This window comes from Gracilinanus agilis, chromosome 5, assembly GCF_016433145.1.
Source record: "Gracilinanus agilis isolate LMUSP501 chromosome 5, AgileGrace, whole genome shotgun sequence".
NCBI lineage: Eukaryota > Metazoa > Chordata > Mammalia > Didelphimorphia > Didelphidae > Gracilinanus > Gracilinanus agilis.
In genome coordinates, this window is record NC_058134.1 from 267,186,762 (window position 1) to 267,212,750 (window position 25,989).

At 38.3% G+C, this 25,989-nt stretch overlaps 1 protein-coding gene across 1 annotated transcript in view; it reads left to right on the forward strand.

Moving 5' to 3' along the window:
- The first annotated feature begins 478 nt into the window (after positions 1–478).
- The window catches only part of BEST3 (bestrophin 3), a 41,216-nt gene continuing 15,705 nt past the window's right edge, over positions 479–25,989 (forward strand). Inside the window, exons 1-8 of the mRNA XM_044677848.1 lie at positions 479–645; positions 5,734–5,828; positions 6,269–6,502; positions 17,323–17,477; positions 18,863–18,940; positions 19,026–19,178; positions 22,607–22,687; positions 23,845–23,996. Coding sequence (XP_044533783.1) covers positions 494–645; positions 5,734–5,828; positions 6,269–6,502; positions 17,323–17,477; positions 18,863–18,940; positions 19,026–19,178; positions 22,607–22,687; positions 23,845–23,996 — 1,100 coding nt within the window. The 5' untranslated portion in view covers positions 479–493. The remainder of the gene's footprint in view (positions 646–5,733; positions 5,829–6,268; positions 6,503–17,322; positions 17,478–18,862; positions 18,941–19,025; positions 19,179–22,606; positions 22,688–23,844; positions 23,997–25,989) is intronic.

Genomic DNA, 25,989 nt, shown 5'->3' on the forward strand with positions numbered 1-25,989 from the left:
TGACAGGATCATAGATTTAGGGACTTCAGAGGCCATCACATCCAATCTCTTCATGTTAAAGATGAGAAAGCTAAAGCATAGAAAGGTCAAGTAATTTACCTAGGAGGGTCACACAGTTAATAAGTGTCTAAAGCAAAATTGGAACCCAGATCTTCTTGACTCCAAGTCAAATGCTCCATTGACTTTGCCATAATCCCTACCTCTTCTCTGTTTTCTTGTTTGGGCACTCAAATGTTATATTGATGGTCACTAAATTTAATTTAAATTTTTTTAAATTTAGTTTAAATTTTAAATCGATCTTAAATTTTTTTTTTTAATTTAAGAGTTCTGCTGCAATGGTAGCCCTTAATCCATCAGCCCTCGATCCCCATATGTCAAGAATTCTGCCTAATGATTTGGATTTCTGATAAGGGAAGTCCTATCTACCATAATTTTTTTTGGTAACCAGTGGTTTTTCTTTTTTTGGTTCTTCCAGAAACTCATTATCCAGAGGATGACTGTCACTTACTCCAGTAAGGTAGCAAATGCTACTTTCTTTGGATTTCATAGGTTACTCCTGAAGTGGAGAGGCAGCATCTACAAACTGCTGTACAGGGAATTTATTGCCTTTGCTATTCTTTACACGGCAATAAGTATGATGTACAGGTACCTTTAAAACATTTTTGCATGCCTCCTTAAACAGTCATCCGACATGATACAGAGGTACAGTCTCCAGAATCGGAGCCCTTCGGCTGCTGGTTAACTTTGCATTCTCTGACTTACCCTTTTGCATGTGTTCTTTTTCTGTTCTCTCTTCCTCCACCCAAGTTATTTGAATTGATCCCTAACACCATTTATAACGTTAAAAGTATATGCTAACCATTGTGTCCAGGTGGTTCTAATATCAGCTTGATAATTAGCTGATAACCATCATGGATATGCCATGCTCAAAATGCCATCGAAGGCCGATCATGGAGTGTTTATGCCAAGGTACAGACAAAATGATTATGTGGAATAGCAAAGACTAGAAAGGAATGGCCATGCCACCCATATGCTGATGCCCAAGTATCAGTAATAGCACTCTTTATTCAGTAGTAAGAAGCCCAAGACTGAAATCCTTATCCACACAAGTCATCTTTCCTCTAGATCAGAGTTTCTTAACCTTTTTTGTGTCGTGGATCCTTTTTGGTATTCTGGTTGACACCTATGGACCTCTTTCTAGAGTAATTTTGAAATAATAGCCAGCAAAAAAATTACAAAGAGTTACAAAGGAAACCATTTCTATTTGAAACAGTAATTGAAAAATGTCATGACTTCCAGATTAAGAACCCCTTAAGAATCCAAACTATAGAATCTATAAAAGCTCAATTGGTAAATCCATCTTTATGATGGAGATCGAGATTTATGGCAAGATATAATCACAAGAGCAGGTGAAGATTTCCTAAAACATCAGCTAGTTGGTGCTATCTGTTTGTCTGTCTGGTCAACCCAGCTGAGACAGACTCCTACCTAGAAATAAGCCCACTGCTGAAAAATAGAGTCTGGCTGAAGTTGTAGCCCTTCTCTAAATGCAGCTTTGCTTGCTTTCATTCAAACTACTATGGAGATTCGTATTCAAAAGGCTAATAGTTTGCCATACATTTCTTTTTTTCCCCATACATTTTAGAATAGAGCAGTAAAATAAGACATTTCATGGTTGATGAGGGCTGTCTCCTGAAAATGAAGGATGATGAAAAAGGTCTTGAGTCTATGTCCTATTAAGACCTTTTGGAGGAAGGGGATATGTTTTCTTGAAGAAGAGAAGACCCAGGGGGATACAATGACTGTCTTCAAATATTTAAAAGGCCATCATGTACAAGAGGGATTAGTTTGTTTTGCTTGACCCTAGAGGAACCTGGGCCAATGGACAAAAGTTACAAAGAGACAAATTTAGGGCTCGATATAAGGAAAAATATCCGAATATCTAAATATCTAATATATTTATTATATCTAAAAATATCTAAAGATATGTTAGAGTGGTTCAAAAATGCAATAGGCTACCTTGGAAAGCTCTAGCTGGACTCTTAAGCTAAGGTTAGATGGCCACTTCTCAGCCTTTTGGTAGAAGGGATTGTTTCTCAGGTACGGATTGTGCAGATGGCCAATAAGATTCCTTGCAAGACTGGCATTCTTATGATTCTGCTTCATGGTTTCACAGTTTGATCTTCATTTGTTCTCTCCATGTAGACAAATTCTTATTTGATTTTTCCACAAGGAATTATCCTTATAATCACCAAGAGCTTTCTATTCAGAGCGAGAAGGACATATGGATTTAGATATTACTCAAAATTATTAGTTGGCATCTGAAAAAGGAGAAGTTTTACCACAAACCAAAATGAACTCTAAATTGGATTTAAGGATCTGGCAAAATGTGGTCTATCTTTTAAAGGGAAAGTTTTCTCAAAACTCATAACAAGTTGTTGTTTGTTTTTTTTTTTTGTCACCTATTTCAAAATTGTAACTGAACTTTCAGAATGTTAAGGGAACAAGAAACCAGTCAAGCAGAGTTGTCAAACTGGTTTGCTTTCATTAATATGGATTTGCTGCTGTTGTTAACGAAAATGACATTCCTCTTAAAAGCTTAAAAGAACTTTTGTCCCCAAAGGAGGCTTAACTCCAATACTTAACACATTCCACAAAATTATACTTAATCATAAAAGCCGATATTTATTATAGTGCTTACCATGTGCCAGGCACTATGTGCTAAGTGATTTACAAATATTATCTCTTTTGATCCTTATAACAATCTTATGAGGTAACTGCTATTATTATCACCAATTTGCAGAAGAAGAAACTCAAGCAAATGGGGGGGGGCAGTAAATGTGACTTGTTGATGGTCACTTAGCTAGTAAGCTAGTAAGTAAGAGGTCATATCTGAAGACTTCCTGATTCCAGACCTGGTACACCATCCATGCCAACACAAAGTTGCCCCAATATTTATATATAAGTATATTTTGTCTAAAGTTAGCAAACGTCCACAGCAGCAACATAGAGCAATTAGAAAATTTATTTATTTATTTATAACCCTTACCTTCTATCTTGGAGCCAAGGCAGAAGAGTGGTAAGGGTAGGCAATGGGGGTCAAGTGACTTGTCCAGGGTCATACAGCTGGGAAGTGTCTGAGGTCAGACTTGTACCTAGGATCTCCCGTCTCTATGCCTGGCTCTCAATCCAATGAGCTATCCAGCTGCCCCCAATTAGAAAATGTATGATTTAGTCTTCTTGCAATTTTTTTGGAATCACTGAATCATGGAATTTTAGAGATGGAAGGGAACTTAGAGCTCTTCTAGTCCAACTGCCTTCATTTTACAAGTGAGAAAAGAGATAAAAGGTATGAAATGACTACTTGAGGTTACATAGTTAATAAATGGCAGATCCAGAACTCAAATGTAGATCTTTTGATTTAAGTGCAGGACTATTTTCATGACTCTATGCTTCCTGTTTTATCAAATGAATCCCTTATATATATTGACCAGCAGTGTCAACATTGAACACTCTGTCTGAATTTGTCTTCTTCCCAAGACTTGACAGATTTAAGAAATCAAAGCATAGCTGTAAGAAGGCTTAAGCAGATTCTCATTTATTTTTACTATTATGACCATAAGGGAAAAAAAAACTATTTTAAAGATTATCTAAAATGAGCAAATAACTATACTTGGCAAGAGACAGATGTGAGGACAAACTCCTTTTTCAGAGATTTGCTCATTTTTCTTTCTTAATTCAGACCAGTAGGACTAAATAAGCCTGAAGTCTCTACCAATGGTAGTCTCTGAATCCATCTGTCATTTAATCCTGTGGTAAACAACACATATGGGTGGGTAGATAGATAGATAGATAGATAGATAGATAGATAGATAGATAGATAACAGATATAGCCAGGCAGGCAGACAGACATACATACAGATGGATGGATAGACAGATAGATAGACAGACAGACAGATAGATGATAAGTAGGTAGATAAAGATAGAGCTAGAGAGACAGATAAGTATAAGCATAGATAGATTAGATAGATAGATAGATAGACAGACAGATAGATACATAGACATAGACATAGACATAGACATAGACATAGACATAGACATAGACATAGACATAGACATAGATAGATGGATAGTAGATGGATGGATGGACAGACAGATAGATAGATAGATGGATAAAGAGAGATAGTTAGAGGGATAGATAAAGAGAGAGTTGGATGGACAGGTAGATTAGATAGATAGATAGAGTAAATAGATGCATTAATGAACCATTTGTAAGCCCTCTTTGGCTATTTCCATGTATGAGTAAGCAGAAGTGTGACAGAACCAATACGACAATAATTCTTGGCTTAGGTGATTGGTCTTTCTGAAGGATTCTGTGGAAATAGTCTATATTTCACCAAGTTCTTCCTCTGAATCTGAGGTAGGAACACCACACTCTCCCAATGCTCTCTTCTTTTTATGTCACCATTTCTCAGTTCACTAATTGACCACTGGTCATTACTTCATTTCCTCTGGTCCTCTAAAATGGTTCCTCAGTCCTTTGCCCAAGTTGCATATTTCCATTATCTTAAAACAAGTCCTTAAGGCTTTGTAATCATATCCTTTTCTGGATTTTTCCTTCATTAATATCGCCATAATACTCAACTTTTGTAGATTATTCTTTGAGTATATTGGTATTTTTATTGTAATCTGGATTAAACTACTTAAATTCAATTCAGAGTTTACTGTGCAAATACTCTGGGCAAAACAGTAGACAGGTCATTAAGAAGAATACAAAAATGAATGGGATCCAGTTCCCAACCTCAAGGAGTTTACACTCTAATTGAGGAGGATAAAGCACATTCACAAATAAATCTTTCTAGAATGCCTTCAGTTTTCTTTCAGAATGGAATCTCTGCTCTGTCCCCATAATGCAAAGAACAATAATGAGCACATTAATTTAAACAAATGTCGGCTCAACAATTAAGCCAAATTAAGAGAAAATATGCTCAATCAAATATAATCTAGGTTGTATCCAAACTATAATGTATCTTTTCCAATTGCTCTTTGTGAACCTAAAAACACCATATTTTTCTGAATTTCATCTCCTTTTTGGAGACCTCTAAAATAAAATTTAACTTTAGGATAAATGATTCTAGGTGGCTAGGTGGCTCAGTAGATTGAGAACCAGGTCTAGAGATGGAAGATCCTAGGTTCCAATCTGACCCCAGACACTTCCTAGCCGTGTGACCCTGGGCAAGTCAGGTAACCCCCTTTCTCTAGCCCTTCCCCCTCTTCTTACATGGAAAGTAAGGGTTATTTAAGTAATTTCTAAATGCACTTTAATAGTCATTCTACTAAGTATAAATAATTTTGTTCATGTAAAAATTCCCTGGGGAATCATGGAAGAATTGCCTCACTTCAAAACACATGTATTGATCTGTTTTAGTCAGTGCCATCTTAGAAAGTAATCAAAACACAAAGTTTGGGTTTTTTTTAATCAAGTGTTTATTAAAACATATCTAATCCTTAGTCATCTTAATAAGTGTAACAATTTTGCTGCTTGAAATATTAAGCAATTACAATGTTTAAAGACCTACCTGTCAGCTCGAGAACATTTCTATTCTTTGCTCCTGGTGACTGCCATGAATTTTTTTTTTTTTTTTTGCTAAGTTGTTTGCACTTAATGTCACATGCAGAGCAGGTGCAAAAGTATAATATCATAAAGGGATATGCATTTTATTTTTGCTCCAGATTGTTACTTACAGGAGCCCAAAAACGTTACTTTGAAAAATTATCAATTTACTGTGACAGATATGCTGAACAAATTCCAGTAACCTTTGTGCTTGGTAAGTATAGGTGACACGCAGAATGAAGCCACCCAGCTGTCTCCGTTAGGATGACACAGATGACTGTGCATGGAAGTGTTACCAAGCTAAGAGGCATGTCCAGAAAAGCAACTGCTTGTGATAAGAAGTTACCATCACGCATAAGGGTTTCGCCTTCAAAGACGCTTTTGCTAAATTAACATTGGACAAGTTTGAGGTATTAATCCCAAAGCCTTCTGGTCACTAACCGTTTTGCAGTCGGTAGCTCAAGTCTAATATCCACTTACCAGGTTCCACAGGGTCCCAGGCATAACGCACATTTCACATTTCCTGTAGGGCAGTATTACAAAGGTATGGGGTGACGGCTGTCTGCCCCAAAGGGGTCAGGTTGTACTAAAATGCATCCGCGGTGATTCTCCGTCCAAGGAAAGAAACTTCACCTTCGCTCTCTTATTCTTTAGGGTTTTATGTAACTCTGGTGGTGAACCGATGGTGGAACCAATTTGTCAATCTACCATGGCCAGACAGACTGATGTTTCTGATTTCCAGCAGCGTTCATGGAAGAGACGAATATGGTCGTTTACTCAGAAGAACCCTCATGCGCTATGTCAATTTAACTTCCCTACTCATCTTCCGCTCCGTGAGCACCGCGGTGTTCAAGAGATTCCCGACAATAGACCATGTGGTAGAGGCAGGTACTGTGGCTTGTTTATTCTCCCTTCCCACCTCAGATGAAAACCTAGGGATGTTCCCCCGAGACTCCCTTGTTTAAATCTTGTTCATATGTTATATGTTTGCCCTCCCTAATAGACAGCATTTAAATGTTTCTAAAGCGAAGAGTTCTTAACCGCAGGTCCCGTGGGTAGAAGTCAAGGCTCCATGAACTCGGATGAGGAAAAAAAAAAATACAACTTTATTTCAATGTATTCCAAAATTTTTTCAATATATAGTCCATATGTTCCAATATGTTTAAGCATTTAATATTCAATTTATTTCAATATATTCCAATATGTAGTCAATATATTTCAATATGTTTAAGCATTTAATATTCAATTTATTTCAATATATTCCAATATGTAGTCAATATATTTCAAAGTTTAAGTATTTAATATTAAATTTATTTTAATATATCCCAATATGTAGTCAATATATTTCAATATGTTTAAGTATTTAATATTCACTTTTTTTGATATATTCCAATATATAGTCAAAATATCTCAATATGTTTAAGTATTTAATATTCAATACATTCCAATATATAGCCAATATATTTCAATATGTTAATATATTTAATATTCAATTTATTTTAATATATTCCAATACATAGTCAATGTATTTCAATATGTTAATGTATTTAATATTCAATTTATTTCAATACATTCCAATATGTAGTCAATATATTTCAAAGTTTAAGCATTTAATATCCAGTTTATTTCAATATATCCCAATATGTAGTCAATATATTTCAATATGTTTAAATATTTAATATTCACTTTCTTTCAATATATTCCAATATATAGTCAATCTATTTCAATATGTTAACACATTTAATATTTAATTTATTTCAATATATTCCAATATGTTAAAGCATTTAATGTTTTAATTCATTTCAATACATTTCAAAATATCAATCAATATTTTAATATGTATTTAATTCACTATATTCAATATTTGGTATGTTGTAATACCAAGTATTGTATTTTATGCACTTAAAAGATATTATTCTGTGAAAGATATAATTTTAGCCATGGCTAACAGGGGAATTTATTTTGCTTAAACTATTCATATTTATTACCAGGGGTTTGTCTTTGGGGTGTTTTTAAGTTGTTCAATCAAGAGGTTTAAGAGGGAGAAGATAATAAATGCTTCTTAAAACTAATTTTAAGGGAGCATCTGGATGGCTCAATGGATTGAAAGCCAGGCCTAGAGATGGGAGGTCCTAGGTTCAAATCTGACTTCAGACACTTCCTAGCTGTGAGACCTTGAGCAAGTCACTTAACCCCCACTGCCTATCCCTTACTGCTCTTCTGTCTTGGAACCAATACACAGTAGTGATTCTAAGATGGAAGGGAAGAGTTTAATATTGTAAATTAAAATAATAATAAATATTAATAAGTTTATAAAATTTACAATACAACATAATTTAAATAAATAAATTTAATTACAATGAATCAAAGTTAAATTAAAATGAATGAATGAATTTCAATAAATAAATTTAAAATAATAAAATGAATAAAATAATAATAATAAGACAAAAATAAAATAAAAACTAATTTTAAGAATCTAAAAATCTATATCTTTAGGAATCAGTAGTCTTCACCAATGGAATCCCGGTTCTGATCAGAACCAGTCTTCACCAGGATGCCATTGGTGTCAATAACAGAAAAAAGGTTACTCTGCTCTTTTAGAAATCAATCGCCCAGAGCATTCTTAGTATGTACTATTGCTGGACCAGAAAGAAGTTACCAGGTTCTAGTTGTGTGAGGCTCCTTTTGGCTATCTTGGACTTTCTATCCCGGAAGGCCAAGTTGATTTTGATACTGCCCTGGATTATGGGGCTTAATCTGAGCAATGGTAGTAGTCGAAATGGATTCTGATCCAGTTTTGGTCTGAAGCTGTATTGAAAGGCCATCTCTCAAGATGATGCTGATCAATGAGGTTTCAGGGTTGACAAGTCAGCGGTGGTTGAAAAACAACTCCAAATTACATCTGCAAAGGTATATGTGAGGAGTAGGAGATATAAGTGCCAAGAGACTATATTCTCTGTATATTTAGTAGGATACTTACTGGACCATTTGGGTTCAATTTTCTTTTACAAAAAGGGTTTTTAAAAATATGACTGATTTTGATCTTAAGCAAGTAGACAGCCTAGGACATGTTTCTAAACTAGGGTTTCCGTGTTTTGGTCAAGATGTTACTATTGCGGGATCATGGCAACCTGGGTCTTCTGAGAGAAGTGAGCTCAGTACTAGAATATTTTGGTGGATTGATCAGAACCAAAGAAGCAGTTAGTAATGGGTCAGCCTGGCTGCCTAGTGATTCAGGAATCTGCTCTTGGCCCTTTGTTGTTTTTAATGACTTTTGAGGAAGGCCTAAAGAACATAAAGGCTTCATGGTATAGAGGACTGCAGAGCTGAGAAGACCCGAGGTCATGTTCTGCCTCTAATACATCCAGACATTGGATTTCAGGGAAAGTCTCTTAAACTCTCAGTGTCCTAGGCCAGAGGGGTCAAGCACCAACCCATTTGGCAGCAACTTTTGAGTATATCCTGAACCATATTAAAATGTTGTAAGAATAAATGTAAAATTATGGCATGTGACATGGTAAGAGGAATGGTCTATGGACAGTCAGATGGGAAGGAGTACTCTCTACCAAGTCCTACACTTTCTAGGAAAAGTTCATGGATATAAAATGGACAGAAAAATAAAACCTGGAAAAGTCTAGTCTAGAAATCAATCTTGTGATTATTTACTACATCATTTGCCATTTTTGGGAACCAAACCCATGATTTTATTGGTATAGGGAAATCCCATGAGGCATCAAAGAAGCAAAGTGTAAAACCCATAGGACTTGGAATCAGGATAGATAAAGACAAGTTCAAACCTTGTCTCAGACTAGCTGTGTGATCCTGAATCACTAAAAAAAAAAAAATCTCCTTCTGCCTCAGTTTCCTCATATGTGAAGGTATGATAATAATAGCTCCTCCATGGTAGTTGTACAGGTGAAATGAGAGACTATTTGTAAAGTGCTCTGCAAACTGTCAAGTACTATATAAGTGCTAGTTATCATCATCATTGTCATTATCATCATATTATTATTCTAATGAAGAAATTCTCTCTACCAAAGCAGACCAGCAACTGCTCTGCAACTTGGGGTTCAAGTGGTTTGGCTGGGGTCATTTTGAAGGAAAACCCAGGTGAAAAGTGGATAAGCATCTTTTTTTCCACCTGAAACCCATGAGAATAGCCAAGTGTAAAGGGTCAAACTTTACAAAAGCCCACTTGAATGCTAAGCCAATAAATATAGAGGAAGTGGAGGAAAAGAGAGTATAAGCAAAATCTGCCACATTTTTTAAATAAAATGAAATTTTATTTCATACATATGTAGTAATGGTTTGAATTTTCTCATTAAGATAAAACTTATAGAAAGTTTCAAGAAGCAAAAGATTTTTGATTTTCATTTTTTTTAAAAATCATTGAAGGTAAATCATAGAGAAAAATCCTACTTAAAAAAACACAATTATTCTAAAGAGAATATCCTGTTGAAATTTCATTGTTAGTATTTGGATAAAGTGACATTCAAACCAGAAAACATTACCTCGTTTGAAATTTGGAATATATAAAGAGAAATATCAACCTTTAGGAAATTGTATTATTATCACATAGGGAGAGGAGGCCATGATTAACTAAATGCTTTACTGTACCCTTGAGAACCATGTGCCGATAACTCCAAGCATAGATACAAGCCTAAACAGAATTATCAAGTAGATGAAATTTTATTTACCTCCACTCCTCTTTCTAACTTTTTTCTACTAACCCCTCCACTTATAAAGCCCTTGATGTTCCTCCTGTTTGTCCTCCCAAAGTAGATAATCAATGTCGTTTGCCCCATTAATGTGCATTTAAATGAATATCTTACCTCTTCCAGTGACACCTAGTGATGTTTATGTTCTAAGACATCTCTTATTGTGGAAAGAAGTGTTATTTATGTATATGATGTTCAAGAGATTTGGAGCATCGTAAGGAGAAAGGATGGGAGAGGAGATGACTTGCCAGTCTAGTCCTTTCTTTCTGTTGTTTTTCTGATGGGGTGGGAATGGTCCTCTATTTCCCTGAAGTCCCTAGCCATAGTGAAACCACTTACCCTGCCTAGTCCTAAGGATAGCCGAGTCATCCTGGGAGCTGATATCTGAGTCTGCAGAAAGGGACATGTGCCCATATGTTGGCTCTCCCAGCTTGGCACATGCCACCTTGTCTCTTCAGACTGTCCTAGTTCTATGCCAAGGGCTCTGGGTAGAACAGGAAGTTCAGGGATGGGGTAAAATGTCATAACTGATTCTCAGACCTAAGACACAGCTGCTGACACCATCGTGGGGAGAGAGGACTGAGAAGTAATATAAGAAGAGGAATGCAAGGGCTTCACAAAATGTGGTTGGGTGGACAGGAGGCCCCAATGACAGCCTCCATCCCCTCTGTAAAAATTTACTAGTCAGAAAAGGTCCAAAATATAAGCTAGACTCTATCTAGCATCTCAGTGAACCTGGCCCCACTCCCCAAAGAGCATCATCCCTTGTCTCAGGGGAAGAGAAGAAGGATAATCTTATACTTTTAACTCCTGGACAAAGACAAACAGAATTCTAAGTGAAAGGGGTCATTGCTCCAACTGCCTTTCTTAACATTCTAAAACCCCTTACTGCCAGGGCTGCTTACAGTTGAATTTGCAAAAGCAAAGGCTTCTGCTAGCAACCCTGCATTACACCAGTTATAGTCTGACATACTGCAAGCTCAAAATTATCTTGAAAATCACATTAATCTGAGATGCAAGAACAGCAAAGAGCATGGTATTTGTGATAATATAAAGACCTAGCCCTCTTGGTAAAACTGTATTATGGATTCAGTTTGTAGATAAGATTATTTTAGCTTTATCTGTGGTCTTCTTTCCACTCATGAGATGCTCCTAAATATTTGGGACCTGTAGAGAGGGATGGGACAGGATCATATTTAGGGTAAGGAGACTTTGGGTCTGCCTGAGGACAGTGACATGAGATGGGGAAAGAATGCTTCTTTCTCTTGACAGATCAGACCCCAGACCCCAAACTGATCTTCTGCAAGCTTTCAGTGGATTGTGGATTGCTCAAATCTTTTCTTAGACCCAGGCTTCTAACCTCAGGGTGCTATCCACAGATCTACATAGAGGACACTGTATGCATGGCTCTGGGCCCTCTTACTCTGGTGCCTCTTCTGGAGCCTCTCCTTCCCCTTCAATCCTAACAAGTTAGTTGTTCAGGGGTCAATACCTCCACCACCCGTCTCTCAAAAAAAAAAAACAACTGGTTTTCCTCCCTGGTAAAATAATCCCTAGTTACAACTCCAAACATGAGGTGTGGTAGAAGGATTTTAAAAGGCAATATATTTAGAAGAGAAAAATTCAGTCATTGGTTATTCATCCAGCAAGCATTTATTATGTGTTTACTAAGCAGTGGAGATGAAAAGAAAGACTAAGAAAATAGTGTCTGTCCTTAAGGAGCTCACATTCGAATGGGGGAGACAACATGTAAATAACTACATGCATGAAAGATATCCAAAATCTGCTTGGGGGACTCAAATTTAACCATACGCTACTTATCCTTTGGCGGTAGTCCTGATAAACTCAGACACTGAAGTCCCTGGGAAGCAGATGTCTTTCTGTCGACATCAGTGGTCAAATAATAGCCAGCAAATTATCTAACCATGAGAAGACAGAGTTGAGTGGTTATGAAGGTAAATATCCTAAATTTAGAAGCTATGATGGGAAGGCTAATTTGATTTAGGGTGGAGTCCTTTCTGGAATATTAAGATGATTTAATCAGTGATCTTTCCCTTCCCAAGAAATTAGAAGAGTCTCAGAGACTATTTAGTTCCTAGACTATTGCCAAGGCATTGTAAGTCACCTTCACTCTTGCAAAGAGGACTCTAGTGAAATCATTCTGTAGCCCTGAGCTAGATACTTGGAGGTAAAATGGTATAGGGAAAGCTATACCAGCTGTTCCTCTCCTGGCAGGTCTTTCCAAAACTGAGTCAGTACCCCGAAAGCCTCATACGATGAATCCAGGAATAGAGGAGATGCTTCAGTGGGGAATGGAATGCTTGCCTGGCTTGTGGTGAGATTGCACCATGTCTGAAGGAAAGCGCACACAGAAACGAATTCACTACGAATTCATCCCACTCAGTGAGATGCTTCAAAGGGCTGATGCTTGACTGGCTTCCCATGGTTCTATTTTAGGAGTTTGTTCACATGGAATCATCAGGTGTTGGGCACAGACTAGGAATATAGCAATTAGCCAATCAGTCAACAAGCATTTATTAACAAACATGCCTGCTATCTGCCAAGCACCATGCTAGGCCATAGGGTTACAAAGAAAAAAATGATACAACCAACTCCTGCCCTCAAGGAGCTTCTATTCAACTAGGAAAAAGCAGCACAAACTCACATAAATTAATACAAAATATATTCAAAATAAGTGCAAGTGAAATATACAGCCTCTTACTGACCACCTCTTCCCTCCTATCCCCCTTAAAAAGACTCTGGGCTGGGGAAGGTAGGTGGCTCAGCGAACAGAGCACCAGGCTTGGAGACCCAAAGTTCTGGGTTCAAAGCCTGGCAAGTCACTTAACCTCAATTCCCTAGCCCTTACCATTCTTTTGCCTTGAAATTGATACTTAGTATTGATTCTAAGACAGAAGGTCAGGGTTTAAAAAAAGGGGGACAGGGCTCTGGGTTCTCATATACTAGGGGCTCTTTCTCCCATCCCAAGAATTTTATTCCAAAGAAATTTCCTGAATAAGACAAGTACATATACCACAGTAAATATAGGTTCAGATGTAGCTAATAGATATAGATGACTTGAGTTATTTAGCATAAGGTTGTTTGCCTGCAATTCTACAATATATGCTTAGTTATCCTCTGCCAAATTCTTACTACTGGTCCTGGATCATTCTAGCCATTCTGATTTTCCAGCCAGGTTCTCATTTCTCAATTCTAACTCAGCCTATATTATATACATAGATAAACAGAGAGACAGACAGACAGACAGACAGACACAGAGATACATACATACTCACAGCACGTGTGTATATATTATATATATATATAAATGTGTGTATATATATATATTTATTTATTTGTTTGTTTGTTTGTTTGTTTGTTTATTTATTTTCCACTTCCTTCTTAGCCATTCCTATCTATGAGACTGTAGCTATTGGATACTCTGCCAATCTTTCAAATAGACACCATCTAACTCACTACATCTATATAGATCTATTATGGGCAATTATTGACTGACTTTGCTACCTATCATTCTATAATAAACCAAATGATCTTATTAATCACTCATTTTATATCTTTAAAAAAGAGTGATTGGTACTGCTCTGATCTCCTTCAGTCATTTTTCAGTTGCGTTCAATTCTTTGCAATCCCATTTGAGATTTTCTCATCAGAGATACTGGAATGGTTTGCCATTTCCTTCTCCAGCTTCTTTTACAGATGAAGAACTGAGGCAAACAGTGTTAAATGACTTGCTGGGGGGGTCACACAGCTAGTAAGTATCTGAGGCTAGATTTGAACAAGTGAACATAAATCTTTCTGACTCCAGGCTTGCATTCTTATTCACTGTGCCATCTAGCTCTGCTCCCATAGGAGGCTTTAGAATTCAATGGGATTCCAAAGAATAAACAAGTTTCATGAAAGTGCCTTTCTTACTTACAGAAATAGAATTTGAACCATATCAGATAAGACTTAGTTAAAAGAAAAGATACAAGATGGCTCCTAAAGACAGCTTCCTGTATAGAAAACTAAGACTTGGAACTTAGAACAAATTATGGAAGGAAAGAATACATAGCCCCTTCCCACCAGTTGCCATATTTTCTCCCCTTGTCATCAATCTTCATACTCATTCCACTTGTTTACCTGTATTCTTCACCTTCATAATGTGATTCTGTCCTCCTCACCTCTTCATAGGTAGCTTTATCTCAGTTGTGCCTAATATTAAGAAGGCTCCCTCACTTTGCCATATTAAAGAGGAACATATATGTCAAGGCTGATAGATTTACTCTAACCACTTAGAATACATGGAAATAATTATTTGAACATGTCTATAATCTGCCTGAGTAAGGCGGAAGAGGTAGGATAATTCTTTGTATTGTGGGAAGGTGTCTGAGTGTTGGAAAGGTCTTGAAGGGTCATCAGTGTCATGAGAAGTGAGGGAGATGTTGGATCAGTACTATTACAGAAGAAGATTAAATTAATCTTCATTAATTTGAACTGAAACTAAGGCTTGGTGACCATGGAGGGAGAGAGAGAAAGAAAGAGAGACAGACAGAGACAGACAAAAACAGAGACAGAGACAAAAAGAGAGTAATTGGTGGGGCCAGCTACCTGATGTTGCTGCCTCCCAAAATGGAATTAGCCAGTAGAGTTTAGTCAACAAAAGCTAGAACACAAATAGCAAATGCATTCTAGAAACACTAATGGGTGTCTGGTAAAGCTGAGCCTAAGATTCTATTCTGTGTTGAATGCTATTTGGTGAACTCATCTGATAGTCAATCTGGAAATTTTCTCTATGCTAATAACACAGATCTTAAGGAATCATGAATATGATTATTGTAGGGATGCTTTGGATGAGAAGCCAAAGTAACCAAAGGAAATCAAAATGACTGTTATTTTCCCCACTGCATATCTTATCTTTAAGTCAGAGGGAATCCTATGTATGATAGAGAAGTGTGCAGAGGAACAATCTGGCCCACTTAAGTGGGAGGGGAAAGAGAAAGGAAGCAGGTGTTTCATTATTAAATAACTACTTATGCTTAATACTATGCATTACACTATATATGTCGTATGTAATACATTACATATTAATATTTAATGCTACCATATGCCAGGTGCTATGTTAAGTAATTTTACAAATATTCTCTCCATTGATCAATCAATCAATCAATCAGCAAATACATGTTAAGTATTTGTGCCAGGCATTGTCCTAAAGCATGGGAGATGCAAAAAGAAACAAAAGATAGTTCCTGCCCTTAAGAGCATACAATCTAACAAGATAAGTGCTATCACTGTCCTCATTTTACACTGGAGGAAATTGTGGCAGACAAAAGTTAAATGACTTGTCCTCTAGATGTTTAAGTCTTCAGTACTGATACATTAGACTATTTGAAACTTTTTCATTGTCTATTCATTATAAATTCTTTAAGGTCAGGAACTGTCTTGCTTCTGAATCTATTTTCCTAGCACTGAGCACAGTAGTCCCTTCTGTCTGAGATTGCCTCCAGTTCACCCAATATCTCTCATCTCTGCAGAGTTGTTTGCAGAGTGGTCTTCTCCATTAGGATGGAGCATCTTGAAGGCAGGGGTTATTTTTGCCTTTCTTTTTATTCCCAGTGGTGAGTACAGTGTCTGGCACATAGTAGATGCTTAATACATATTTGTTAATTTACTGACTACTTGAGAACTTAGCAAATAACTTCCCAGGTCTATCTGACCCATGACATGAATAATAAATTATATGAGAGGAAGTTATTTTAGGATAACTAAAAGATCTAAAAGAAATTAAACAGGGTGGCCTAAAAGTCTTAGTGCTTTTAAAAGTGTTAATAGCACCAAGACTTTGGGGGCTGTCCTGTAGATAAGTGAATGGTCATCTGGGGAAGTTTCATTGCATATCCCTGTCCACTAAAGTCCTATTCTGATGATTCAAACCAATGAAGAGGTGACTTTGGCTTCTCAAAAGCCATACCAGCAGAGTAGACACTCTAGCTATACTACCAAACTCAATGAGTGTTGGGTAGGAACTCAATGATGGAGAAGACATCTGTTCTCTGTAGGTGAGCCTAGAACACCCTGAAATGTTCTATCCGGCCATCCGACAAATACCATGAGAAGGATACAATACAATGAAACTTCTAAAGAGTTGCCTTAGAAACAGACTGACGGATGGATATTTCCTTTCCTTTGGCCCCCTCTTAAAAATTTTGCCCATCACTGGCCTAGAGGGATCAGTTTTAGGAATTCTTCACACACACACACACACACACACACACACACACCACAGTTACACACACAAATCACAGACACTTTTGACTGTCATAGAGGGACACAATCTTTGTTAGTCAAGGGCATACTCCCAGGTCCCTATCAATCCTAAAGAAATATTGAATCTCTCAAGGACAAAATGGGAATAGAAACAGGACTAGAAATTCCCAAGTGGGGAATTCCCCCTCTAACTATGCAGGTTGGCACTTTCCAGGTAATTTATAATGTCACAGAACTGCCCAGACTTGTCAAGGGTCAGAGATGGTATTTGCATCCATGTTTTCTTGTCTAGCTCTCTTATCCACCATACTGCATTGCCTCTTACTCAAAGGCAAAATTGTGTCAACTAGAGGATATTAAAAGTTTTATTAAAAGGTTTATTGTTACTAAGTGAACCAGTCTGCTACATTTAGCAAGAGGCAGTAGTCAACAACCATGACTATGAACCAGACACTCTGGGCTCTGAGCCACATTGATTTTGAGCAACAAATCATGGAATCATAGAATTTCAGTTGGAAAGGACCTCAGTGGCCATTAAGTCCGACATATTCCATATAAGAATGCCATCTCCCCGGGGAGATTGTGAGCTCCTCAAGGATTAGAGCTTTACAGCACACGTTTGTTTTGGAGATCCTCAATATGCCAACATATAAGAGATTGTTCCCCCAAAAGCTTGAATTGAGTGAGAAATACTTCATACTTCAGCTATCTTTCTTTTCTATGTAGGCTTTATGACAGCAGAAGAAAGAAAATTATTTGATCACCTTAAGTCTCCTCATCTGAAATACTGGGTTCCATTCATCTGGTTTGGAAATTTGGCATCGAAAGCCCGAAAAGAGGGAAGAATCAGAGACAGTGTTGATCTACAATCATTAATGACTGTAAGTACTCCCTAACCTGAGGACAAAAGTTAGCAGTCATGGAACAAGAAGCGAGAATCATCGTCTCCATTACATTGGTTGGTAATTTTGCTTCACAAAGTCTGATATAATGCCCAAGTAACACTGGTCAGTCTGAAAAGAGAGGATGCCGCAAATTTCCTCTGTGGGAGAAAAGTAGTTAATCTTTTCCAAAAAATAACAACAAATCCAATCTCCTAAAACCCCTTACCAAAATAGTTAGAATGACTTTATTAGCATTTGTAATCCTTATCCTTCCATTCAGAGAAGAGCATAATGACCTAGCAGTTAAACAGTCTGACCCATACTGACTGTGTGATCTTGGGCAAGTCATTAATGTGCCCATGGAAGCTCTCTAATATTGTAAGTTGCAGAGCCACTGATGGTCTGCGTGGGTAGAGGGAGTTTCCCATTGCCAGGTTTAGTAATTTTTTAAAAAACCAACCCTTTTCGCCATAACCCTTACTAACGTCTGAAATCATAGGTTGATAGACTCATTTGATCTATGAGTCTGTCAAAGTTGTTTTCAGGTTTTCAATTCTATGTTCATTATTCCTTCTACTGAACCCTATTGCCTCACTAAAGATGACAGAAGAGAGGCAGCAGGTTAGGGAAGAAACAGTATTGAACTTGGAATCAGACAAGACCTGGGTTTGAATCTTAACTTTCACACTTACTTTGTGACCACAGACTTACTTCTGTAAGACTCAGTTTCCTTGGAAGTTTGAATGAGATAACACATATAAAGTGCTTTGTAAACTTTAAAGCTTTATGCCTTAATCTGTTGTTGTTTTTTAAACCCTTACCTTCCAACTTGGAATCAATACTGTGTATTGGTTCCAAGGCAGTAGAGTGGTAAGGGTAGGCAATGGGGGTCAAGTGACTTGCCCAGGGTCACACCGCTAGGAACTGTCTGAGGCCAGATTTGAACCCAGGATATCCCATCTCTAGGCCTGGCTCTCAATCCACTGAGCTAGTCAGCTGCCCCCTGCCTTCATCAGTTATGATGATAATAATGATGCTTATAAGGTGATACATAACTGCAAAATCCTAGGCCTTTGTTTCCTCTTGAAAAATTCCATATTCAGATTGATGGCGCATTATCCTTCCAATCCATTAGCTTGGAAGGTGACATGTTTTGGCAGTATTGCCTGATTCAAAGCATTTTAAAAATTCCTTCCATTAACTGCTTTTTGTGGCTCCTTATATCTTAAGACAGCCTGTCTAATAAACATTATAGATTCAACTGTAAATGCCATGTCTACATTCTTAATCCTCGTTAATATTCATCCCTCGCCCATTCTTACTACCACCAGCCCCTCACTGTTATTTTAACAAGTCACAAAAGCTGTCTGTTTCTGGATTAGGAGATGAATCGGTATCGATCTTGGTGCAGCCTCTTGTTTGGCTATGACTGGGTTGGGATTCCACTCGTCTACACTCAGGTAGAGAATTATTTACAAACTCTATTTGGGCTTCCATATCCCCCATCTCGGCTTTCTCGATTACAGAGATTTCTCTTTATTTCAGGTAGTCACTCTTGCTGTCTACACTTTCTTCTTCGCATGCTTGATTGGACGACAATTTTTGGATCCCACCAAAGGCTATGCAGGGCACGATTTAGATCTCTACATTCCCATCTTTACGCTCTTACAATTCTTCTTCTATGCAGGATGGCTCAAGGTAGTCAACAGTTTAATCCCTAGCCACTGAGAATTGATGTGTAATTCCTCTCATCAGTTTCATCTCATTGAGAAACTAAGATTATGCCTGCGCCATGTGCCAAACCACCTTCACTGGGTCCTTGGGAGCTCGTTCTTTGGGAGAATAAGGGTGGGATTACCATTGATCCATCAACAGCAGTTTATTAGGTGACTATTATGTGCCAGATACTAGAGAGACAAAGACAAAAATGAAATAGTTCCTTTCTAAAGCAGTGTGGTATACTGCAAAGGCACTGGATCTGAGTTGGAGGAAGTCAATTTAATTCCACTCTGCCGCCTGCTACTCATCTCAAATCATTTAATCTCTAGGCTTCACTTGCTTCATCTGTAAAATGAGGATTTGGACTAGGTGCTCTCTAGGGTCCTTTCCAGCTCTAAATCCCATCAACAAATAGGTCAGGGGCATTATGATTTTGCAACTGGGGAGGAAACTGGCAGCTGAAGTTGAATACAGAATGACAATAGCGCAAGGTAGTTCCCAAATGGCAAGCCCTTAAATGAAGATGGGCATGTCATTGATGGCTATTTTTTAAAATTTACTAGGATGGATGCCCTCATTAGGTATATAATTTACAAGTTATCATCCAAATGCATATTTACATAGATCCTTTGTGCCCTAGTAGTCAAGGACAAAGAGTAAAAGAGCTTGGAACTGGGAATATCTTGGCTATTCCCTGAACAACAAAGAATTAAGCATGAATAGTTCTGATGATAATCAGCTAGCAGTTGGCTGCTGGTTTCTGTTCCACCCTCTGAAAAGTAATTTTCCATACAACGCAGCAAATATCTTTAAGCCCACACTAGGGATAGAGACTGTCCCGTAGCATTCAACTGGACACCCTTTCCAACAATAAAAATGCTGTGACACAAAAGAGGATAACTCGGAATGAAGATGAGAAATGCCAGGATCGATATTGATTTGGAATTTGGGGAAATTAAAATAATTCTGGACAATCCCCACAGTGGCATAGGGTGTGTTTGTTTTGACCTAATATGTTTGCAGAAATATCAGTGGCCTGATTCTCCTAGCAAATTATGTCCCCCCTCTATGAACATCCAAAAGAGAGTCATGTGGTGGGGGGACCCAAGATGATGTTATAATGAAATTATCTGTAATTCACTTGAGAGAAGGCAAAGGAGCATAGGATCATGGATAGAGTTTTGAGCTAGAAAGATTTCAGGTCCTGTGCTCTATCCCTAGTCATACATACAGAAAGAGTAAAACAGAGAAGCTGCCTGAAACTACAGGGCTCTATTATGTGTGAATTGCCTTTCTTTTAAGTATTTGATAATACCAACCTGTAGATTTCTAAAGTTCTACTGGTCTGGCCTAAGATGAGGGAGACTGGGGGGAGTGCTTGTAGTTAGTAGAAAAAAGAGCCAAAAGATAGCAAGAGATGAAAGACCATCAAGAGAGTAAGGAGGATAATGGGACAGTCTGCTGGCAAAGACAGGAAGGGAACAGATTAAGGATCCAATCTTTTTGCCAAGGGTCAGCTTGAGCAAAGACTGGAGAACAGGAAGAAATAGAGGAGGAGGATGTCAAGGGCATGGGAAATGCTAAGAGGAGAAGAAGGAGAAATTGGTCTCATTTTTCTGTGAAGTATGAGACTGATAACTCATGTGGATGAAGTCATTTTAAGATGTGCAACACATTTTCCTCACAATAGACCCAAAAGGTAGGCAGTACAAGTATTTCTGTCCCCCATTTCACAGAGGCAGAAACTCAGGTTTAAGAGATCAAGTAATTTGCCCGTGTTCATAGTTTATCAGTGTCTGAGATGGGACCATCCCAGGACTCGTGCTGTTCCATTCAATCCTCATTTTCTATGTTACCACATCTCTCTTCCTAATTTTTTCCTCATCTCCTGTTTCCCCAGCTCTTGCAACCCTAGCCCAGGTAATACTGCTGCTTCCTCTCCCTCTGGGATGAGATCATAGCTCTGGGGATATGCAACCAGTGCTTTATGCTTTTATATGGTCTGTGCCACTGGCACATGATTGCTTATTAACCATGTATTGATTTGACTGTAGCTGAAAACAATAATAATAAATTCCTGGTATCATCTAGGGCTCGTTCCTAGACAAGCATAGATTTCTACCTAAACAATAATCATTTATTTATTTATTATCATTTTATGTTAAATGGTAAGTTGATAAATGACAAAATGATATATATTTATCTTTTAATTTATTGAAACAGAACACCGATTTATTTATGTTCCATGCAAACACGGGGCATGTAAAAGGAACAGAAGGTAGGTCAGAAAGATCAGACTAGTTGTACAGCTATGAAATCTACAGGTTGATGTTACCAAATGCTTTAAAAGAGAAGCAATTCCTACATAATAGACAACTGCAGTTCCATGTACTTTTTCTATTCTATCTTTCTATCTATCCATCCATGTATGTATGTATGTATGTATGTATGTATCAATCAATCAATCAATCCATCAATCTATCCATCCATGTATCTATGTATCTACCTATGATCTAATGTATCTATGATCTATCTATCCATCCATCATCCATCTATCCATCCATGTATCTATGTGTCTATGATCTATCTGTTCATCTATTACCTATCATCTATCTATCTACCTATCTATCCATCCATCCATGTTTCTATGTATCTATGTGTCTATGATCTATCTGTTCATCTATTGATCTATCTATTCATGTATCTCCGTATCTGTCTGTCTGTCTGTCTATGATTAGGAAGGGCAGTGGAAGATGAGTTCCAGACTCAGAGACTTACTAGCTGTGTAACCCTGGGCAAGTCATTTAGCTTCTGTCTGCCTCAATTTTCTCATCGGTAAAGTGGGGATAACAACAGTACTTATTTCTCAAGACTAATGTGAGATTAAATGAGATAACATTCCTTAAGCACTTTGCAAACCTTAAGGCGCTTTATAAATACTAATTATCTAAAGGCAAATGCCTGTCATATTTGGCATTTTGCTAAGTTCGGAATAAAAATAAAAATCAATTTTAAAAAATGTGATGACTTGATCATTGCTATCTGGAACAGCAGAGACAAACACCCAGCTTCTTGAACTTTGCTTTAGACCATGATAAACTCTTAAATTGAAGTAGTTATTGCTCAGTGGTTAGAGTTCAAATCAAGCCTTGGGACACTTCTTAGCTGTGTGACCCTGGGCAGATCATTTAACCTCTGACTGCCTGACCAAAAGATCCTCTGGAGAAAGAAACGGCAAACCACTCCAATAACCTAGTCAGAAAAACCCCACGGATGGCTATAGAGTCTGGCACAACTGAACAACAACAGACTCCTCAAAGGGACAAGGAATCAAAAAAAATTTTTTCTTAAAATGTCCTATTTCTCTTAGTTTGTAGGCCTCATTGGGGGTTTGTTCTTAACTACAGGTGGCCGAACAACTTATCAACCCATTTGGTGAAGATGATGACGATTTTGAAACTAACTGGTGTATAGATAGAAATTTACAGGTCAGTGGCTTTTCCTTCCCATCCCACAGGCAAGCATTCGAAGTGCTAAATCTCTGATAATATACCAGAATGTTAATAAAGGCTCTAGGGCTGTGCTTGTGAATGCGGTAAACAGCCTCAGCAGTTAATGGCAGCAAACTGATTCTCCATGTCCTGTATGGCCTGACCAGGTCCATTTCCCCTCTGGGTGTGCCAGCTCTTCTCACATAGGACTGAATCTGGGTTGCAGGGACACTTAGCCCCGCCAACGCTCTTTGTAAGTTCGATCCACCCTTCAGAACCCCCCCTCCCTCCCTTCCAGCGGAGAACCTGAGGCCTCGTGACTAATTGATTCTTCAATCTCTTTCTCTAGTGCCGCCAGACACAAATCATGTAAATGGTTGCCCATCTCAAGATGGTGTAAGACCCCAAGTTCACAGAGGTGACCAGATGTTAAAGATGTCTGATCACTGGGAATCTGGGCCAGGTCAGAATCAGCCAATTAGTCCCTTTCCCTCACCCCTCAAAGGCAGCCTGGGAGGGAAGTGCTGCAGGTATTCAGAGACCTAGTCTAGGGAGGTATTCCTGGCAGGAAGACCCAACACCAGCTTCCTCTTCCCCCACAGGTCCATGGCCAATTGAGTAGAGAGGCCAGCCCGCGCTCCAGTCACTACCGCTTTGTATTTGTATGAGTCTTCCCTTAAAGGATCCCCAACATCATAGAGAGGACCACATTGTCTAGGTCCAAGACTAGTCTACTCTTAGCACAAAATGCAGCACCAAGAAGGTAAGCAACTTGCCTAAGGTCACCTGAAGCATCAGAGGCAGAGTCACATCTGGAGGCTGACTATGGTCTCTGCTCCAGGGTCAGAGGCACGCCATTGAGTCTATGCTGTTTGGTTCCTCAATCCCAGACCAGTCTGTGGGAGCTTCACTTTTATCTTACATGGAAAGAGTAGGGGGGTTGGGGTTACGAAGACCTGGGTTCAAATCCCTTCTCTGCCACTTAACCACCTGGGTGACCTTAGGCAAGTAACTTAACCTCTCTCCATCTGTTTCCTTCTCTGTAAAAAGAGTAGAGTTGGATTGGAGGGTCTCTAAGGTCCCTTCCAGTTCAAAGACTGTGCTTCTATAATCCCCTGATCTGTTCAATTCTAACAATATGATGATGGTCTTAGGTATCCCTTTTGGCTGTGGATGAAATGCACATGAGTCTACCCAAGATGAAGAAGGATATTTACTGGGATGATTCAGCTGCACAGCCACCATATACACTGGCAGCTGCTGACTACTGCATTCCCTCCTTCCTGGGATCAACGATTCAAATGGGGTAAATACCATCTCTTTTGTCAGCAGTCTCAGTAGATAAGACCAATCATCTAGTTGTTCTTTCTCTAAGTGGCACTATGGGTAGAGCACTGGGCCTGGAAGGAAACAGGGGGGTTCAATTACAGGAATGGAAGAGGGTCACCCAGAAATAACTGTAAATGTAAAAACAAAAACATTGATGTAAAAAACAAAAGACATCAATAAAATAAAGGAAGGAAGAGGAAGGAAGGAAGGAAGGAAGGAAGGAAGGAAGGAAGGAAGGAAGGAAGGAAGGAAGGAAGGAAGGAAGGAAGGAAGGAAAGAAAATTTTATTAAGCACCTCATATGTTACACGTCCTATGCTAAACTTAACAAAAATTGTCTCTTTTTATCTCCACAACAACCCTGTGAAGTAGACACTCTTACCATCCCTATTTTACAATTGAAGAAACCAAGAAAGATCAAGATAAAATGACTTGCCCAGAGTCACACAGCTAACAAGTGTTAGAAGGCTGGATTTGAACTCATCTTCTTAGCTCCAGATTTAGCACTATATGACTTCCCCAAGGTCACACAGCCAGTTAATGTTGGAACTAAGGCTCCAACCCAGGTTGACTTCAGAGCCACCTCAGGCACAACTTCTAGATCTACCTGTTTCCAGCTTCATTTACATTTGTGCCACTCCATCTTACTTACTGGTTCTTTACTGGTGACCATATTAAAAAACAATGGTTGTAGGAACTCTTTCTTCTGACTATTTCTAATGGCATTACCTTGTATTTATCTTATGTATTCTTTTTATGAGGCAGCATTTGCCTCAATGTCAGGAAGACCTGGGTCTAAGTTTCACCCCTACCATATACTGGCTGTGTGACCCTGAGAGAGTCATTTTACTTCTGAAGCAACCTTCAGATCTGTAAATTACAGAACAAGTGCTGCATTAGTAGAGAAAGGCTCCTCACCAAGACTTCTCTATAATAACAGTGAAAGTACAGCCCAGGTCCAAAAATATACATAGATTTTTTTATTCACTTCTCTGAGAGGGTATATTGGGTTCCCTATGGAATATAAGATTCTTTTTAAATTCTTTTTGAATCTTTTCCCATGTTTACAAGATTCATTTTTTCCCTCCCTCTTCCCTCACCCCTCCCAGAGCCGACAAGCAATTCCACTGGTTTGTACAAATGTTGTCATTTCATACCTATTTCCATATTATTCATTTCTGCTATATAGCCATCTTTTAAAGCCTAGACCCCAAATCACATACCCATATATGCATGTGATAAGTGATGTCATATGTTTTTCTTTTGCATTTCTGCTCCCAAAGTTCCTTCTCTCAATGTGGTTAGCATTCTTTCCCATAAGTCCTTCAGGAGTGTCCTGGCTTGTTTGTATTGCTACTAGTAGGAAAGTTCAGGGAGGTTCTCCCTGTTCATATAAAAATCCTCCAGATCATCATTCCTTACAGCACAATAGTATTCTATCACCATCACATACCACAATTTCTTCAGTCATTCCCCAAATGAGGGACAACCCTTCATTTTCCAATTTTTTGCCACCACAGAGTGTGGCCAGGAATATTTTGGTACAAGTCTTTTTCCCTATTATCTCTTTGGGGTACAATCCTAGCGGTGGTATTGCTGGATTAAAGGATATGAGGAATGTAAGATTCTTGAAGGCAGGTACTATTTCTTTCTTGTCTTTGTGGTCCCAGTATCTGGCATAGCACCTGGCACATAGTAGATGTGGAATGAAATAATAATAAAAATAATGATAATGATAACAACTCCCAATTCTTTAAGGCATTTAAGGTCTACAAAGCATTTTCCTCACAACAGTCTGGTGAGGCAGATAATACATTATTATCTCCATTTGGCGAGGAGGAAACTAAAGAACAGAGAAGTGTGCTGACTTGCCCAGGGCCACATAACTCCTTAGTGTCTTGAGTAGGAAAGAAAGAGAGAAAGGGAGAAAGAAAGGGAGAAAGAAAGGAAGAAAGAAAGAAAGAAAGAAAG